General features: G+C 41.8%; 1 protein-coding gene across 2 annotated transcripts in view; it reads left to right on the top strand.

The window, feature by feature from the left end:
* The window catches only part of CDH4 (cadherin 4), a 432,434-nt gene that overhangs the window by 272,842 nt on the left and 139,397 nt on the right, over positions 1 to 20,195 (top strand). For both annotated transcript variants that reach the window (XM_065032403.1, XM_021283285.2), the window contains exon 4: positions 3,613 to 3,789. In XM_065032403.1, coding sequence (XP_064888475.1) covers positions 3,613 to 3,789 — 177 coding nt within the window. The remainder of the gene's footprint in view (positions 1 to 3,612; positions 3,790 to 20,195) is intronic.

Here is a 20,195-nt window from a genome sequence, read left to right as displayed (position 1 = left end):
GCAAAGTCTTGACCCCAGGTTTGCAGAATGTCGGCTTTAAATAATACAGCTAGCATGGCACGCTTTGCATCGCTTCATTAGCAAGCTCTAAAAAATTATGCCCTGATATGAATACTAAGGCATTAGATCATACTGAATCCAGAATCATAACAAATTAAACGTCCCAGCATGGTCTTTTCTCCCGTTGTTTTTCTTCATCCCACACTTTGTAATCATTTTTTCTGCTTGAATGGAAGGTTTTCATCTGTTTTGGTTCAGATGTATTTCTCTGGTTTGTCAATGTCATAAAGTAATAGACAAGCATAATTACTGAATTATCTGACTATTTTATATCCTCGTTTAATTATCTGTGTATTGTCAAAGGCCATGCTCACACGTTCCATCTTTGGTGTTTGATCCTGTTGTAACGAATTATAAATGCCACCGCGTAATTTTGAGAATGGCAAGTGGATTTATTTTCCCACTGGCCGTGTGTTTCATGAACTGGCTTCTCCGTTTTGCTGCAAGCACCTGTCATCCTTTCACCATGTGTGAGGGGGTGACGGCACCTCGCAAAAGCAAAGGGAGGGAAACCACCCTAAAGCAGTGGCACAAGAGGCGCTCGATTTGCTTGTGAGAAGGACTATGGACAGATTGTGTTCTGATGACACTACAAAATGTAGAGGAATATTTTATCTTTTAAAAATGCCTGCCTAAAGTTCTGGAAAACATATGGCCAGTAAGGCCATGAGAGAAGGAGCAGTTGTTATCTCAGTGAAAACTGTTATTCGGCAAAACCAGAACTGGAAGCTGTATTTTATAGTTAATTTAATTTGATGCCACGTTCTGCTTCTGAGTTGAACTTTAGATCCTTGCAAATTCAAAAGTACAGGAGAGGTTTCTGGGGCTCGCAGTTGGTCGTTGCTGTTATTCCAGAGATGTTCTTGGATGTTTCAGTCAGAGATCTGAATAGTTCTGGCATTTGTACTCACCAGACTTTGTTACTGCATTTGTCTCACAGCTTTTAAACAGCAGAAAACATGTACAACGTATTTAAACAACACCAGGGAAATTAAGGTCATGGGAATGCATCGTCAACAAATGAAGATAAAAAAGAGCTGTTGTTTAAAAGAAAGAAAAAAAAAATTGTTGTTGCAAGACGCTTTTGAAGTTCTACATACCGAATTCAGAGTCATGTTGATGATTTATTCTAATGTAGGAAAACATCATCAAGAGTGACAAGCAAGCTAGTCACTGTCTAGTCACCTGCCAGCAAATATTTCATAAAGACTAAAAAGGCTGGTACTGCCTTGCTGAGCTGACACTAATTATTTCAGTATACATGGAGCTTTGGGATTCATGTTAATTCTCAAGTCTGTCTTTAGTTCAGACTCATTCCACTGTGTAAACTCAGCAGAGCACAAATTATTTGACCATCCTTTCATAATCTGTCCCCACGCTCACTTGCCAATTATATAAACTGATCCAAATACCTGCTCTCAAAGGATCCCCATTTGGGAATCGCAAGCCAATTAAAAAAAAATAAAGGGGGGAATATCCACTTTTCTGTAGCTCACGTTTGGTAGTCCTATTTCATGGTGACATTCATTTCTGGGTATCTTCTTTAGATAATATTGTTTTCATCAGTGTTCAGAAAATACATCTTCCTGGTGATAAAACCCTTTTTAGATGAAAACTATCAGATATAGAAAATTGCATCCCCTAGGAAGGGCAAGCTCAACAGTACCTACCAATATCTTGAATATCCCAAGAAAGTCTCCCCCCCACCGCATCTGATGCTGTCTCTTTGTTCATTATACACTTAAGCAAGTATTTTTAGAACAACATCTAAATATTGAACAGCGGTGGAGTGATCTTGCAGCAGTTTAGTGACAGTGCTTGTCGAAGGTGTATGAAACAGCATAAACAGCAGTCACCTTGCTGGCGCGAGTTAGTGATTTGAGAAAAGTGGCTACGTGTGCGACTGAAAAAGACTGTATTTGTCTATTCCGTGAAAATTCAGCTCTGGAACTGGCTCATTTTCTAAGGTTTGCAGTAAAAATAGCTGCATTTTTGCACAAACGCTTCCAACAGCTGCAGCCAGTGGATGTCTGCCCTCCACAGGTAACACCGGTTGGAGCCACGACCGAGCTGTGAGAACGGCCTCCCTGCTGCTGTGCCCAGCTCTGGGCATCCATGGAGCTTTGGAGCCACCACTCAGCTCCATATACTGTTTAGTTTTTGTATATATACTATATAACTTCGGGGTGACTCCCCAGCTTTGTTGCACTTCAGATCAAGAGCCGAAATGTACTAATGGATGGATTTACGTCTAACTATAAACCCCTGAAGCAATGAAATCAGTGCCTTCAGATAAATGCTTGCAAATGTTTGTAGGATGTTCGACTTTGTGTGTTTGGAGTAAGACTAAAACTGAGTGTGTCTTAAAATTGCAGGACCCTCAAAAAATAATTTGCTGTTTTTTCCTACAGGGTTATTGGGTTTATGAGACGTTGCCTTTTGTGTTTTGTTTTTTAAGAAAAAGAGCTGAAAAATATAAAATTCACAGAGTAGTATTCCCACTAGATCTTACCTCAAATGAAGAGCATGTGGCTTGCAATCTTTCTGATTTATCAAAGTTTGAACATTTTCTGGTGCGAGTGCAGGTCACCATATAGTGAAAAAAAAACCTTGTCTTTGTTCCTTATCTTTTCTGCAGACTTTCTAGAAGTAATGCCTGGAATCCTAGAAGGGCACGCACTATTTAAGCGTTAAGTATATTAAGTATTAACCTCTGAAGAGCCTCTTCAAATCCACATTTCATCGATTCATCATTCTATAAGGCAGAAATTTTCTAATAATGAACTGAACTCAAAGTCCAAACTATGGTCCCACCATTTCCATTTTTATGCCACAGTGTCCAACACCAAAGGATGCCATGGGCAGAATCCCTAGTTCAAAAAACAAAAAAACACAAAAATCACAAAGAGGGACTCAGAGGTGCCCCAAATAAGGAAAATTATTTACTGACTGAGATGTGTTACACTTCACAGGCTGTGTGGAGAGATGTGTATTTGGGATTTGTCTTCAAAACCCAGCATTTATGAAAAGGTCATTCCTCATGAATTACTGCGAAACTGAACTAATTCACCTTCGCACCCATGGAGCTGACGCTCCCTCGGTTTGTGGTTTGTTTGGTTTGGCAGGACAGCAGTGTCTGTAACCCTGCGAATGCCAAGGAGCAGGGTATAAAACCGGGCCCATGACATAGGCTGTAAAGGAATTATCTTCCTTTTTCTGTGTTCTGATAGGTTGCATTTATTAGAAATTTGCAGAAACTTCTTTACCCCAATGTGCCGCTAAAGCTCCCTGCAGCTGCTGTAATGAAGACGATATATTCTGGGAGGCATTTTGATTTGACAGTGACAACTCCATATATTTGTGAAAATGAAGTGGCAGCAGAGTTGCCAATAAAGCATATTGTGTCTTTATGATGCAGAAATATATCACATTAATAACAGTGATTTTCACAGTTACATGTGACCGTTTGCTCTCAGGGAAGCACCGCTGTTGGGAGAAGTCCTAAGAAAGGAGGAGGAGCTCACTGGTTTTGTTCTGTTGTTTCCAAAACAGCCAAAAGGACACAAGACCCTGCCTGGAGAGCTGGTACAGCAGCAAAGTGACACCCTGCTCCCCTGGCGCCAGCACCGCAGCGTGAACGGCCTGCGGCGACAGAAGCGAGACTGGGTCATCCCACCCATCAACGTGCCAGAGAATTCCAGAGGACCCTTTCCACAACAGCTGGTTCGGGTAAGCTGAAAAAAAAAATAAAGAAATAGTAATAGTGATGGTAATCTCACAGTGGGTCTGGTGAAGTCGTAGGGGTGCTCCAAGCTCATGGCATGGGGAGTGTGGCTTGAAGAGACCGCATCTGGAATATTGTGTCCAGTTCTGGGCCCCTCAGTTCCAGCAGGACAGGGAACTGCTGGAGAGAGTCCAGCGCAGCCACCAAGATGCTGAAGGGAGTGGAGCATCTCCCATGTGAGGAAAGGCTGAGGGAGCTGGGGCTCTGGAGCTGGACAAGAGGAGACTGAGGGGTGACCTCACTAACAGTTATCAATATATAAAGGGTGAGTGTCACAAGGATGGAGCCAGGCTCTTCTCGGTGACAACCAGTGACAGGACAAGGGGCAATGGGTGCAAACTGAAACACAGGAGGTTCCACTTAAATATGAGAAGAAACTTTTTCATGGTGAGGGTGGCAGAGCCTGGCCCAGGCTGCCCAGGGAGGTTGTGGAGTCTCCTTCTCTGCAGACATTCCAACCCGCCTGGACACCTTCCTGTGTAACCTCATCTGGGTGTTCCTGCTCCAGGGGGGGATTGCACTGGATGAGCTTTCCAGGTCCCTTCCAGTCCCTGCCATTCTGTGATTCTGTGAAGCACAAACTCTCTGCTTTTCCTCCCTCACGCAAGAAAAGTTGCATTTACACGCTGCTGAAACACAGCTTTGCCAAAGCGCCTTGCCCCGGTTTTCCCTCCCCAGGCTGAATGCCAGCCTAATCACCCCCTTCCAGCCCGGCCCTCAAGAGACGCTGGCGTTGATGCCAAGATGGCACTTTGCCTGTGCTGTCATCCACAGAACGACCGCAGGTGTAAAGCTGGGCTTGGTGACACTGAGTGACGAGGGGGTGCCACGTCCTCCCCTCCCATCACAGAGCCGGGGTGCAGATGCGCGGTGGGGTGGGGGTTTGGCTGCCGGTCCCACTGCAGATGGATCCCTCAGCATCGCTATGCAGCTCGTTTCTCTACAAAGATGATCTCAGAGATCGAGTTTACCCACGTGGTTTTCTGTAATGAGTAGTGAATGACAGGAAAAGAAAAAGAAGGGAAAATGGACCTGTGACAGACACATTTGGTTGATATATTATTGCTGTTGATAAGTGTTAGCAAAATATAAATGTATGTTGCTATTCCTCTTGCGGGTGCTGGTTTCAGTTCTTGGAGTGGTAGAAAGATTAGCTGTAAAAAACAGAATTCTCTGGCAGACTCTTTCAGCTCTTCCCTTGGAAGCAAATGGTGACAATTATAAAATTTCAGGATTTATTTTGAGGAACACTGGTGTGTCATTGGTGTCTTTTCTCAGAAGTTCATCTTGAAACAGAGCCTAGATTCAAATGAGTTGACATTGTTACCTGCTTCACAGTGATTACCTGATGCTTGTCCGCACAACCCATGTCTGGGAGGAAAAAAGGAGTTTACCCAGTCCTTTACAAGTTCAGGTGAACCTCATGCAGTGACTGAAGGTGTGTGTTCCCAATTCACCAGGTATTGGGTGCACTTGAATTGCTGGTGTCATTTCTTTGTCCAATTAGGGAACTACAACAAGGAATAAAAAAGCACCACATGGCAAATGTTTTTATGTCTGTCCTGGAAAAACAGGGAGGGAAGCCAAGGAGTCTTTGTGTGGTCAGCAATGCTGGTATGGAGTGACTCGTTAAGGTGTCATCCTACTGAGCTGAAGAAATGTCGGAAGAGGAGAAATATCTGATGTGTCAAACATGTCTTCCTAAATCAGATTAATAATTTAGATTAATTCCTGAATTCTTGTGAAAAATAAGCAGAGTACTTGCAAAATGACCTTGTGCCATGTCCCACTCCCTGCTGATTTCTTTTGAGCTTTGACTAGACGGTGAGAGGACAACGTGGCACCACCTTACCATGACGAATTTGTTGATTTATAAAGACTGAAATCTGTGTGGCACTTTTTCCCCCTACAGTCTGGAGATGAAACAGAAGGACTCAAGAATGCAAAATTCCAGTATTGATGAAAGTGACAAATAATAAATTTTATATAGGCACAGAAGAATTTATATTCATCACTTAAACTACGAGTAACCTTGGAAAGATAACCTAGCTGGTGGAAACACAGAGCTCCCAGATTGCCAGCGGTATATTCCACTGCAGTTTTTAAATACATATGCTAGAGGAAGCATTGAAAATGAAGTAAAAAATGGGGTGGAAAAGAAAAAAAGAGGCTTACAAAGGGCTGCTTTCCTTTTCATCTGACACACAGTATCGTAATGACAGGGAAGGTTGTACAAAGAGTGCAGCTTGATGGAGCGTGAGGCCCCTGATGTTTCAGGCTTGGGTTGAGTTTCTGCTCATCTGCAGCATCTGGCCCCTTTGCTGGCCCCTGAACGTGAAGCTTGGGTGATTCCTAGCAGGAGGTACAGTTTCCTCTGTTAGACTTTGCTCTTTAATTATCCAGAATAGGACAAATCAACATCTTCAAAGACCAGCGCTGTCTGATTATTTCCATCCACATAATCTTCATGTTGCCCTGGAGCATTCTGCTGTCTCCTAGATCTAGGTAACAGTTTTGATCTGATTTCCCATGCTTTTGCTAACCGGGCGCTGAATATTTTTGTGTCGATCTGCTTACAAGCTGAAGCTAGAAGTGCACATGTGAACTTACAGCTCAGATCCCATTTGTACAGAGGGAAGTCTGCCAGTTTTCTCTGCTAGTTTAAATAAAGCGTTCAAACCCGACACTAGTTCCTGGACACTGGACTCTTTTTGGTCTGGAGAGCCCTGCTTGAGCTTATATTTCGTAGATATAACTAATGGAAACCAGTCCATCCATTATGATATCTTTGATTCTGGTTACCTCCAAGGAAAGGAAGGGATGACATGAAAAATCTGAATATTTAAAAACCAAAAAGCCCTACCAGAAGTACATTCTCATAGTATCACTTGCTGTTTGCGTTTTTATAGGTCAGACTAATTTGAAATGCATAGGCAAATCTTTCGGGTTCCCTCCTACTCCTGCTTCCTATTGTGAAGGTAAAAATTCCATTTTTTGGAAGTTGATTAGCTATTTGTCAGTATTTTTAGCAAGGCTGTGCCTGAATGAAGTTTAAATCATAGCAAAGGTGAATGTAGCTTGATGGGAGCCACATACCTCAAAATGCAGCCCTATCTGGTTCAGCTGGGATCAACTGTAATTCTCTGCTCATTAAACCATTTCATTCTGATAAAATACATTAAATGAAAAAGTTTTTAGAAAAAAAAGAGAAAAAAGGAAGACGTCACAACATTATCCCTGCCAAAAAAAACCCCTGTTAATTACAGGGTTTTTACTTTCAAAGGAACATTCGTGTCTGTTCGTATGCATCAACCATATTAACTAGGAAATGTATTTCAGAAAAATAATATGTAAAAAAATAGTAATAGGAATTTCTGATTAGTTTTGGCTGCTGAAAAGATTTACTTATTCTTCAAAGAGTTTAAATAAACATCTGACGTGTATAAGCTAAGAACTATTTTTATTGGTATTAAAAACATTTTGCAAATTTTGGGTTTGTCTTTGAGCTGAGAAAACAGTTATCAAATTTTATTGATATATGCTTGTTTATTTTGAAAACATTTATGAAAATCTTGGGTTTAATTTCCTTGTGCTTCCCTTCCACCTTTGTATTAGGAATACTTTCCATGCTGTGAAATATTTTTCTGTAGTGAGGATAATTTTATTACTAATTGTCAGGTACTCTCATTATTATAACTATGAGGTCCATAAAAATGCCTATTAAAAATACAAAACCAATATGAAATCCCCCTCCTTCTGCAAGCAAATGACTCATGCAGGCACACTGATCAACTAAGATAACATATTAAATAGTTGCACCCTTGCTGGGTACTATCTATTTTCTCACTGACTCATCCTTTTTAGCTACATGTGTAGCTAATTCTTAATTATCTATTATCTAATTATCTGTTCGCTAATCTTGTATTCCATCCTCTTTTGAACTTCAAAAAGTATCTCAGTTTTTGATCCACAAGCAAGTGTCTAACTTGTTCTAATGGGAATATTGAGTCAGTTTTCAAGGCTGAAGTCTTGGCCCACCTCACTGGGCTGCGTGAAAATCAATTAAGAGACCAACCATCCTGCACAGAAATGGCCTTTGGTCACGTTACGCTTGTGTACCGGCCTCCTCTATCAACTGCTGCAACCCTGCTCACCCTTATCAGTGCTCTGATCTTCCAACTTTATCTCCAAGACCTTTCTAGAGCTCTTATGAGCTGCCCGTCTCTAACTTGATCTGCACAGACCTTAATTTTTCCAGCTTGCCTTTGTCAAACTTGGAACTGAAAAATGTGGCATTTGCCCGTTAGATGTCTTATGATAAACAACTTGTTAATTCTCGTTACACTGGCATGAAGATACACTGAGGATGACCGAGGCAGCATCTTGGTGCTCTTAACAAACTGCCTTGGTTGTATGCGACAGGCACAGCATGCTCTCTCGTATCCGAGTGCTGGTGATCTCAGACACAAGAATACTAGAAATAATCTAATGTGTATAACAGAAAATAAGAGGGAAGGATGCATCATATGTAAATTTAATCAGAAAGTCCTGAAGTGGTTTGAAAAGTTGACGGAATATAATATTCCTGAAGACCCTTGCGTTGCTTCTTGTCGGAGGTAGTGCTGAGTTGGGTTTTGTGAGGCACGGTACCTGTTGATGGAGCTGAGACCTCTTCTTAGCACGCTAGAAAACCCTGTGGTGGACTTATGGGTGGGTTTAGCACATGTTAAGCTGTACGGTGAAATTGAATGCTTAATATGAAAAAGGTTAATAGCACACTCAAGAGCTCCATGGCCTATTTGTGTGCTGTAGCCCATCCTGGCGCAGAAAATCAGTGTAATGAGACACTTCTCCAACAGTCTAAAACCCCAGTGTTGGAGAGACACGAGTTACACTGAGCTGCAAAATCCCTACCGGCTTGGACCATCAGCCCTCAATATTGCCATTGTTCTTCATGACCATTTCAGCTTCCACCTTTACATTGTTTTAAGTAGTTTTATTGTAGGAAATCCCTCATGCCTCTTCTATCAACCACGTTGCTTACTGCTGTGAAATTGGCAGTTCAGAATCCATTAGCTCACAGCTGCAAGACAGATGGCATCTGTCTGTGGTGAGAGAAGGTTTGTTGAGAAAAGGCCTTGCAAATGCTTCCCAAAGGACATCAGACCTTGCTTTTCCTCAGAGAGATGCAGACAGCCTTCATTACAAATAGGCCTAGATCTTGCTGGTTCTTCACAGGAGCAGGTGTTTCTTTTGCCTTACCAGTCACAAAAAAAAGAAAAAGAAAAAGAAAAAAAATTTGCTGTTTGGGCTCCAGAACTTGCAGAATCTCATCTTTGGTGCCCCTGTGAGCATCACCAGCTGAAGTTAAGAAGTTAGATGATTTGGTCTTTATTGACCAAAGGGTGGAGAGGAAATGGAACATTGTGCATTTATGTTACTCTGTAGAGGCACAGCCTGTGCCTGAAAGCTGCTTGAAGGATGTAAATTGCAACAGCTCTTGGCTCTTGACAGTGATTTCATGCCACAAACCAACCCAACACCAAAGAGAGAAAGATCAGCAGGAAAATGATTCTTTAAGCGTTCACGTTGCCACAGTCTTGGCTCTGGGACTGATCCGTCCTCTGTGTGTGTTACCAACCCAGGACTTGGGACTGTTGGAGTGAATGGAGAAAGGGAAATACGACACATTACTACTTTCTTGATGCATGCCTTTGAAATTTCTTATAAACATGCCGTTTAAAGCAGGTTCCTAAACACATACCACACTATGTATATATATTCCTCAAACTGCATTCCTTTGTTTGCCATCTCCCGGGCGTATCAAGATGTCATTCTTCATCTCCAGCATTTCACAGAAATAAGAGGCCAGATCCTGGTGCATATTCATATGTCTCTGCCAAAGCTGGTGGGGCTACACCAGCATACACCATTTGGGAATCTAGGTCGAAGAAAGCAGATGCCCGACGCTTTATGGGCTTTACATGCTCGCACGCACGCAGTGTTATGGATTGAAAAGTGCAGCTACAGCATAAATGCTCCATTTGAAATTCTCTTACAACAGCATTCAAGCCTATACTGTAATTATACATATTGTATTTCCTTATATTCAGACCCATGGGGAATTTATATTGTCCTTGCTAAAGCCAGAGGGACTGAAGGAAAGCAGTCATTTAATGATTCAGCTGTCTTGGGCTCTATGATTTAATCAATCATATGAAAGAAATTTTTAGATTCTTTGTGTTTGGAGTTCTCTTGTCTGAGCAGAAAATGTTCCCTTTTTGAATTGCTTTAATAGCTGTATTTATGCAGCTGAAAGTTCCTTAAGAAATGAAAGTAAAATCAAATTGCTGAGAATGCCTAGATAATTTATCGGAGAATATTCAATTAGAATATATTAATATTTTAGATTTCCATCATTAATTTAATATTCAGAGATTTAATTTAGTCGTTGAATTGCTGTAGTGCCATGCGTGGGTAGATTGTTAGGCTGAGTGCTTAAAACACCTGCCACAAATGGGTGAATCTCACTTTGATTCCCAAGAGCACAAATGCCTTTCTACTGACATAAGTCTTGCAGCAAAAACTCAGGCGCTAAATCTTGCCTGTGCTCTGCATTTTTCCATAATTGCAGAATGGAATAACACAATCTTCTAGCAGAAATAAATGCAAGAGCCTTATTTATGCATTCAAATCCAGACTGAAGGGGAATTTGGTGCCTTGTGGTTCTGAGTTTGTCGGTGTATTACTGAAGAATTTCATTTTGCCGGCCCAGCCTTGTTACTTACTCAAGGAGAACCGTTGTAAGTAAGGTTGAGATTTTAAGGTGATTGACACTTCACAGACAAATATCAAGAACACCCGTTGCCCGATTCAGCTGAAAGTACTGCCTTTGAGATTTTGCCATTTTCTAAAATGCAGAATCTCGGGATGTTACTTTTTGGTTGATTGTCCATAGTACGGGTTAAAGTCAGGTCGGGGTCCAGATTCTGTCATTGCAGGATCAGTATTTGTTTTTGGCACTTGGCCTCTTAAAACATCGGTCCATGTACATGAATGGTTACCTGCTGTTGGTACAAATCCTGCTCAGACTTGTGCTAATATGTACCTAGAAACGAAAGCCATCGAGTAGCAACCAATTTTGCAAGCAAGAAAAACAGAGAAGTTATGAAAAATTAAGGACAGTGAAAATCCGGGGTGCACTGAGTCAAACTGGGGGTACTGGGATAACAGACCTTTGGTCTCACCTCATGTACAATTTTTTAAACTGTTTTGCAGTCATTCAGTATCTCCCTGAGGCAGTGGGCTGGGATATACTAGCAGATATTTGTGACCTTACAACCAACTGTTAAATAAAAATTGTAAGTTAGATCCATACAGTCTTTTCTTAGGTGTTTTTCCATACAGTATCTGATCTTTTCAACCTGTTTGCGTAAGTGAGTGTTGCCTTTCTTTCACAAATAAGAAGCTGAGGCAGAAAAGATGAGTGGCTTTGTTCAAGACAGCAGAGCTCTTGCCATGGCCACGAGCAGCCCTCTCCAGTGATCGGTACCTGGACTTTTCCTCGGGTTACTTGAAGAATCTCATAATGGACTTGGGCTTTATTGAGTACACAGAAATCTTTTGTTGATGGTTATATTCAGTCACTTCATTTCGTGCCTGAGTTCAGCTGCTACATCTGTGCATTGGGTCTGCTAACGTGTTTTCAGAGTGACTCCAAGGTGCTTCCACACCACAGTCCAGGGACTAAGCCGCAGCTCCTGTTCTCTGCTGGGTCTCAGTCGGTTCCTCCTCCACGACCCCCTTCCAGCCTTTACCTTTGAGCTCCTGCTCCAAGTTCACCTCGGGAGCAGGACACGTAGGAAGCACAGAAGGATAAGTACCCCTTGGCTTGAACTAGCGTACCCGGAGTGCTGCAAAATAGTTCATCAATCACTGCGAAGAGTATTTAGCTGTAATATCCCATTGCACATATTGCAACATATCATTACATCCCCATCCTCTCCAGAAAGTGAGATAACTGTAATAGCCGCTCAGTATGGCTGTCATTATGTGTAGAGGCAAAGACAGGAAGGCATAGTCAGAGCTAATGTACACAGTTCGTGAAAGCTACTGGAAAACCTGTAAAGACAGAGTGTACACAAAAACAGTGGGTTAATTTGCTAAGAAAAAAGCTTTACTTTTGCTTGTGCCTTTTCCAAAGAAAAACAGTAATAATGAAAAAAGCTGAGACACGAACAAAGAACGTGCAATCTGCCTCTTTGCTGCAGTAGTTCATTATTTAACACTCATCACCCACATTAGTAATAGGTTACTGTGAGACTTGGCGGGTTGAAATGGAGTCCCAAAGACATAGCGGTGCTGCGTGGGTGTGAGTTTGGATTTGCAGAGTGATGGTACAGATACAACCTTGACAGCTAGGCTGCTGCTGAAATTCACTATATCAGGCTGGAATGAGCTATTAAGCAAAAAAACCCATCCATGCTTTTTGTTTCCTTACTGCTGCATATGTTCTTACTAAGCTGCACCACTGAAGAATTAAATTCAGCACCCTGGAATTTCAGATGTCAGCTTTTAAGATTTTAGAGAATTTGCTCTTAGGCTAATTTTAAGCTTTCACTGCTGCAGTTAATTGTTTTATTTGTAACAGCTGAGATTTTCAGTGATAAAGGTGTCACTGTCTAAATTCTTTCTCAGCTGTCTCTAATGCCAACTGATGAGAGGTGTAAACCATGGTTAGATGATGGGGCAGCAAAGAGCGTATGTATCACAGTTTACCAGTTTCATTAAAGGCCCCATTTCTTTGCAATTTCTATGTTCCCACAGCTCTTACCCATAGCTCTTATATTTTTAATAACATTCATATTTGTTGCTAATTTCCTTAATTTAAAGGACTTTTTCCTCCTATCTGAACAGTTAGACAACTTAAAAACAAACAAACAAAACCTTGGATTATATTAAGGGAAACATTTTGCCCAAGGCAGTTTGGGTATCTGCAGATGGTACTGAAGATTTTGGCCCTTGTTCAGCAGAGATTTTAAGTACGTGCCTAAATTTGAGCCTTTAAGTAGATCCAGTGTCTCTTCTGAGTCTGTTCAGTGACTGGAAACTAAGGACATGGATGGTGCCTTACTGGATTAAGACCAAACTTTTGGCATTAGGCAGGACCAACCTTTTCAGCCACACAGTTCTTCTTCCCAATTTTGTGTACATTTCTCTGTGTGCACTGCAGGCATACAGAGGCCACACTTCCAGATGTGCACACACATCCAAGCCTTTGCATGTGCCATGCAAGCATATTCTTTTTTTCCTGATAGACATCAAGCCAGGAGCCTGCCCTGAAAAGCCAGCCAGCAGACCTTGGTTTCATATTTTTGGCACTAGGTAAAGAGAACTGAATTTCTTTGTCCTTCATGAACCAATAGAAACTCCTGCATCCCATAAAGCCGCAGCAGCACCTGGGCAGGGTGAGCTCACCCTTTAAGAGGGATGGGGTTTGGCTGTAGATGCAGGAGTTTTTGTCTTCATCTCTGTGGATGAATGAGGTGTGTTAGAGTATAGCTGACCCTGACTGTGGATACTCCATAGAAGAAGCCTCTAGGAAGAGCAGGAGCTGTTTATGTTTCATTAAAGATGAGGGAGATGTGCTGGTGAAGGACTTAAAGGTGAGTGGCTTTTTGAAACATGGTGCAGGACCCAGCCAGAAGTTGTTGGAGGGGAAAGCAAAGGAAGCTGCTCTGATGAAAGCTCAAGAATCTTGTGTGGAAGAGAGCAAGCTGACAAAAGAGTAAAAGTGGGGATTTGGTGTGACTTGTCATTTGATATTGATGGAGCTGAGCCCTGGCCAAGCTCTGTGCTGTGTGGGGTTGTGCTTCATCACTAACCTGGTCCTGGATGTCGACAGCAAGCAAGGAGACAGCACCTGGGGGTGTCGGCATGGGCCCTTGTTCTTGTAAGGTGATGTTTTAGAAAACCCTGGCATATAAGGAGTCTCTTTCCATGAATGGTTTCCGGAATGTGTATATGTGTATATGGGAGATATAACTGGAAAAAAAAAAAAGTCATGCAGCCTATCCAGCCATGTCATGATGAACCACCTGGGCATGTGCTTGCCTTGCAAAGCTTTACCTGAGCAATTCTACTGTGGGGATTTGGAGACCAGGACTAAAGCCTCTATGACTCAAGTTACAAACCTGATGAAACCAAAAGTTTCTAGTGGAAAAACTAACAGATGTTTAAATGCCGTAGAGCTGGCAGGCAGGGCTGGGACAGTTCACCTTCCGGACTTCTGTTTTGACTTCTAATCTCCCATCATTTTAATCAAAATGTTACGTGACCTGAGGAGGTTTTTGCATCTGTGCTTGGGTTTATAGCCCTTTCAGGCTGTTTTGCTGTAGTCTTATTTGTTTGCTTTGTGAGCTATAACATTTATTTAAGTGAAGAAGATAATTTTATTGTTGTAAAAAGTGTGGCAGTTTAAGGAAGGGGAAAGGCCACATGGACTTATTGTTTCTGCCCCAAAAAAAATGGAAAGCGCAAATTGTTTTGTGAAAAGATTGGATGTAGGGCTGGTGATTTGTCCCTTTAGAGGAGCTGGCAACGCCTGGTCCTCCAGCAGCCACCTCTGCTCCTGAAACTCCTTTGGGGGAAGAGGTGGAAATGTGGTGCCCTTGCTGTTACAGGACTATGAAAAATTCAGTGGAAATGGCCAATTTGCTGTATTTCCACATCACTTTGGAAAGCGTGGCAGCTGCAGGGCAGTTTCTGACCACACTGTGAGCTAGCCAGAGTTATTTCTGGAGTAACAGCACTGGAATGGAGCGTATTAGTGGAGAGAGGGAAAGAATTAAGATTAAGGATCTGCACTAAAAAGTGTTGCTTGTTAATCCACAGCCCTCTGAAAGGGATTTCTGTGAGTTAGCAAACAAAAATAAATGTTTGACCAGCTTACATTTTCAATGGTGTGGTTTGCAATGGGGTGATGACATAATTTACTTGCCAGTAAATGGTGTTCAACTGTGTCTTAAAAGAAATCAGAGTAGAAGAATCAGACATCATCAGAGCATAAATCTTTCACGGAAGATTATAGCAGTTATTTATTATGTGAAAGCAAAGACCTGAGAAGCAAGGTGGCAGTTTTCTTTTAGTGATGGGAAATGCACCCTCTAATGTCTCCATGGGAAAAAGAAAATGCTGCACCAAAGCATTCACATTCAGCTTGATGGCAAAACCACTATTCGTTAGCATCTGTTTTTGCAGGGAAACTCCTGTTAAGAGAGGAATTTAAATATCGGAGGAAGCATTTCCAACAACTGTCTGGGTTTACCGAATATTCTTCAGACAGTGTTATGTTTATGGCGCAGATTTTTGTATGCTAAAGGAAAAGGCAATTCAAAATTTATGAAACAGCTGCTGTGCCTTTTGAGCACCTAAGGGACGGAATGACACAACATATATGTATTTCCAAAGTCGTTAAAAGAAAAAAAAAAACTTTCTGTTATTCCTTTTGAACCATAAACCGTGGTATTTGCAAGTATTAAAATGTTTTCTTATAATTTTTTAATTAGACATGAATACAAAATGTAACATTCAGGTATAACATGCTATTAGGAAATCAACTCTTTTTCTTCTCTTTCTGTATCCGTTCAGTTGTTAAATGTCCCCTTTCTCTTTGTTTTTTTTTTTTTAACCTCTTGTTCTTAATGAGACTTCCTCCTCCTCCCCATGACTCTTTATGTAAGCAACCTTAGCTCTTGATTAATCAGTAATTAGGGAAGGAGTCATACTGATTTCAAGTCTCTAGTATCATACTCCCCAGCTGAAATTCAGAGCTAAAATCTAAAGGAAAGCCATAATGTCAATATTACGCCATGTGTAACCATATGATGACAAAATCACATCAGACTAGGCAATATCTGTTTATATAGGTGCAAATCTGTCCTGCTTGATATGGGGTGTAACTTCATAATTGTCTCTCCTGGCTGCTTTCTGTACACATTTCCTGTTATTGCCTCCCTGTGCCATGATCAGCGTTTGGTATTCTGCTTTGAAGCTTTCTACGCCCTCTGTCATCTTATCTGACGCGAACTGTTCCCTTTAGCTTTATGTTTGCTGAGCAGTTAGGGCCTAATTCAAAGTTTAATGAGCCCTCATTAACCTCCGTGAGCTTTGGATCAATCCCTTGTAGTCTAATATGGTAATAATGCCAGGGTATTATGGAGTTAAAAGCTACCATACAGTGGTCTGAGGATAAAGTCACTGCGGGCGTGCGACTTAATGGGGTATTAATTGGATAGAGGGTGTTCATAAGTACTGAGCACTGAGTGTGTATAATGTTCAAAGAGGAGAATAAATGCTGAATGGTATGATCTTAAAGTAAGGAAAACTTGAGTTTCCCTTTGCGTTGTTCTTTACAATCATTATGCATCAGGCATTTGAGGAGTTAGTGGAGATTGGGGGGAATTTTCTGGCCCAGGTTAATGGGTGCTGTCTCTCACAATTCGTCTTCTCTCTTGTAATCCCGTTCTGAAGTTCTGCCCACGTTGGCTCCATCAAAATCGTTCTTCAAGAAATGAAGTATTCACAAAAAGGCAGTAGAATTGGAAAGAATTCATCAAAGGGAGCTGCTAATTACACACAACAGCTTAATTTCCTCTTTTCTTCTCTGGGATAAGGTGCTTTCAACACATGATTTAACGTAACCTAAAATCTCGTGTCTTCTGGGCTCTTGCTGCCGGAAAGCCCGCGGTAAGCAAGCCATCAAGGCTGGCTCCCTATTTCTGCTTGTAACATTCCCTTGAGGCTGTACTGATAGAAGACCTACAACAAGGCATGTCAAAGCAGCCCATATGAAATATTTTATTCTGTTTTCTCCTTTTTAGCCTCTCCAGGCTTTAAAAAAATCCTTTATTTCTTGAGGATGCTGTATTGTTTAGAGCCACAAATGGGAGCTGCTGGGGCCAGGGGTTAGGGAAGGCTGCACGTACTGGTCCTGCTCTCCAGACCCCTTCTACCACAGACTTCCTCTAATTCTCATTTTCTTTCTCCCTCCCATTTACCTGGCTGTCTTAGCAAATCCTGCCTTGTGCCTCAGTGATTTAAAGTGTGTATCTGCACAGCTTAGCACCATTTCACGTTTCTTCTCTGCTGTGGCAGGATATGGGCCCTTAGACTAAAGAAAAACAGTGTGGGGATGGTCCTCCTTGACTTTGTGTGTTGTTTCACATCTTTAAAGGTAAAAGCCCTTGAAAGAAAGAGCAGAACAGCGTGGGAACATCTGCAGGGCAGGAGAGAACCCCAGCCTGGGGCTGTGGAGCCGTTCAGTGCCCTCCCAGTTCCTCCCAGTAACACTGTGAGACTGCGGACTCAGACACAGATGTCTGGGTAGTAACGACATGTGTGGACAGGGATGACCCTCCACTGGCTCTCAAACCTTCTTGTGCCTGGTTGAGAGAGCAAAATCTCTCAGCAAAGCTGGTGCAAGTGGCCAAACCAGCCACATGGGTGTGCCAGGGGCAGTGGTGCTGGTGGTCCGTGCAGCCATGGAGGTTTTCGATATTTTTACATCATCTTTGCCTCAGGGATGGAGGACCAATTCCTTTCACTTATTTATCCTCTATATACTCTGTGCTTCTTGCTTTTTTTTAAAGAGCTCTTCCTTTCCTTCTGTGAAGACGCAGATGTGCCAAATCCTGTCTTCCCCCATGCAGCCAAGTGCTTTTCCCTTTCGGCTGGTGATGAGTCTCTTTTTCTCCATATAGCTAAGAAAAAAAAAGAACAATCACATATGTAACCATTATAGAAATGGGGATTTTTTTCTGGAAACTCCCAATACATGATAGCTCCAGAAGACATGTCCCAGTTCTATTTTAATTTTAAGCAAAAGGCTGTGTAGTAAGTTGTCTCTGTACTGCCTGTGCCAGCCTACAGTTCTCGGCACCACTTCTTGCCTGTCCTAATCCCATATGTGAATGAAACTTGAACATATATGCCAAGGAGGACTAGGAAATTCTGCTTGGTTTGGTGATGTCCTTGTTATTCTTCAATTGATTAAGCAGCTGCTAAAAGACGCCTTCCCTTTGAGGAGTGCCCTCCAGAACAATGCTGTAGCCTACATACCTGCCTTCCTCATGTCCTCACATTCCCAGTGCTCCCCTTAGACTTGTCTCTTGTCCCTCAATTTTGGGTTTTCCCTGCTTCTACCTTCACATTTTGCCCAAGGAAGTGATGGAGTCACAATCCCTGGAAGGGTCTAAAAGGCATTTAGACAAGGTTCTTAGGGACATGGTTTAGTGCTAGCGTGAGTTTATGATTGGACTTGATGATCCTGAGGGTCTCTTCCAACTGAAATGATTCTGTGATTCTATGATTTTTGCTGGTGGGTGATCCCAGGAAGACCTCTCAAATGGTATGAATGCTGCTGCACAGCCATTGGAAATCAGAGTTGATTACAAGCCCTGAATACTATGAGGTTGGCTGAAGTCTCATCTCTCTCTAGTTCTTGCACCTTCAGCTTCCGATCCCATGTCACTCTAAACCTTCTCAGGCATGAGAGTAAGAAATATTAAAAAAAATAAAATAACACAACAGGTAGACTCACAGTGACGCTAGGAGTTGAGGATGTAAATAGATGTAAATACAGAGCAATCTGTCATGAGCATTCCCACCGTTGTCTCTCCTTGGACTTATGCACCAGTTAAATGTCACCACTCCAGTTTTCTGGAAAGGCTGCTGTGATTTCTCAAGGGCAGCGTGGGTGGAAGTGTGGATATTTTACAATGGAGGGTATTGCTTTAAGGGTTGAATCAAAGTGTGGGAGTTTCAATTATCTTTTTCATTCAGTCTTTCTGGTTGAGCTTTTTTTATTTATAATTATATATCTGATTGAGAAAGATGTTTATCCATTCAATTTGATGATGAGCGATCGAGAAGAAAGTATGGACAGGATGCTTTTAAAGCCTTTCAGCCCTGTAGTTGTAGCCACTTATACTGATAGCTCGCGCTGGAAAATGGCATGTGAATCAGAGAAAGCATGGGAAATAATAGGAGGAAAATGCAGAATCCATTTCTGATGAGTTATATTAAATCCAAAGATCTTCCACTTCATAGAGAAATTATTTAAGTTTTCTGCAGCTTTTGAGATTATGACAAGCTGAACAACTTGTTCTGGCTTGGTGCTCAAGCACCATATGGTACTACTTCAGCAATTTGATATGATATTATGAATAAGAGTGCATGAGTAGTGAAATGTTTGGGGTTTTTGTATCATATTGGCCTTCTGCAGTAGACGTTAAAAATGAATTCTGTTCAGAGTAAGGGAAGGGAAAAAAAAAATCCCAGACCTGCATGTTTCAATAGCATAATTGCAGCAAGTATATGGAAAATGAATTTGTGGTGATTAGGAAACCAGTTGCTGACTGAACCTCTTGGACAGATGGGGACGACCCATGTTCTTCAGGCATTGCTCTCCTTCTAGGTTTTCTCTGGTACATTGCTAATATTATCTTTATATGCTGGTTTTGACGTTCAAGACTAGTGGTTTGCAAATAATAATTGCTATGCAAGTGGAAATTACCTCTGTGAGTGTGTAAAAATAAAATTTTGGGAGAAGCATGTGATCTCAGACATGAATATGAATAATAAAATCTGAAAGAAAGGCTGCATGATGAGGAGGGAAATGTGGAGGGAGGTGTGATGACCGGTTAGATGGATGCAGAGCTGATCACTCGAGTGTTTGTGATGCTGGAATAACGAGTTGTACTGAATGTGTACCTTGAAAATTCGGCCATGTGTCTTAGTCTGAATTGGAGCTATATTAGGAGAGTTCTAAGGGACAAGTGCTGTTTTGAACACAAACTGAAAAAGTCTGTTTGTGGGCTTGTTTTTTTTTTTAATAATTTTCAGACACTAATTTTGGGATTTGTCATGTCTGGATGTTTCCCTGGATTTGTTTTTCCGATGGGCCCTTGGTTCCAAACAGAGCTTTGGTTTATAATGTATATTGTATCTCCATGCCACAGACTTGACTGGTTTTCACTTGTTTTGCCTTGGTTTTCTACTCTGAGGATTCCTTTCTTCTTGTTCTTAATATATTCCCAGTTGGAATTTAGTCTCTGAAAAAAAAATTCTGCATTGCTGCAGTGATTTTTAGCAATTGTATCCTTCTATGCACCATTCTCACACAGTGTGAACATGTTAACCTTTTCTTAATTATCAGAATTTCCATTCCCGCTGTTCATTAATCTGCGTTGGGCAGGGACCACGATGTGTCACCCGAGGCTGGTGCTGTGGCCGCCGCTCGGCTCTTGCTCTGTGGAATCTCCTGCCCATGGAGACTTTTCATGGGGCATCT

Source organism: Columba livia, chromosome 16 (genome assembly GCF_036013475.1).
Source record: "Columba livia isolate bColLiv1 breed racing homer chromosome 16, bColLiv1.pat.W.v2, whole genome shotgun sequence".
NCBI classification, from domain to species: Eukaryota; Metazoa; Chordata; class Aves; order Columbiformes; family Columbidae; genus Columba; species Columba livia.
The sequence above is the reverse complement of the archived record's forward strand: the minus strand, read 5'-3'. Positions and strand labels throughout refer to the sequence as shown.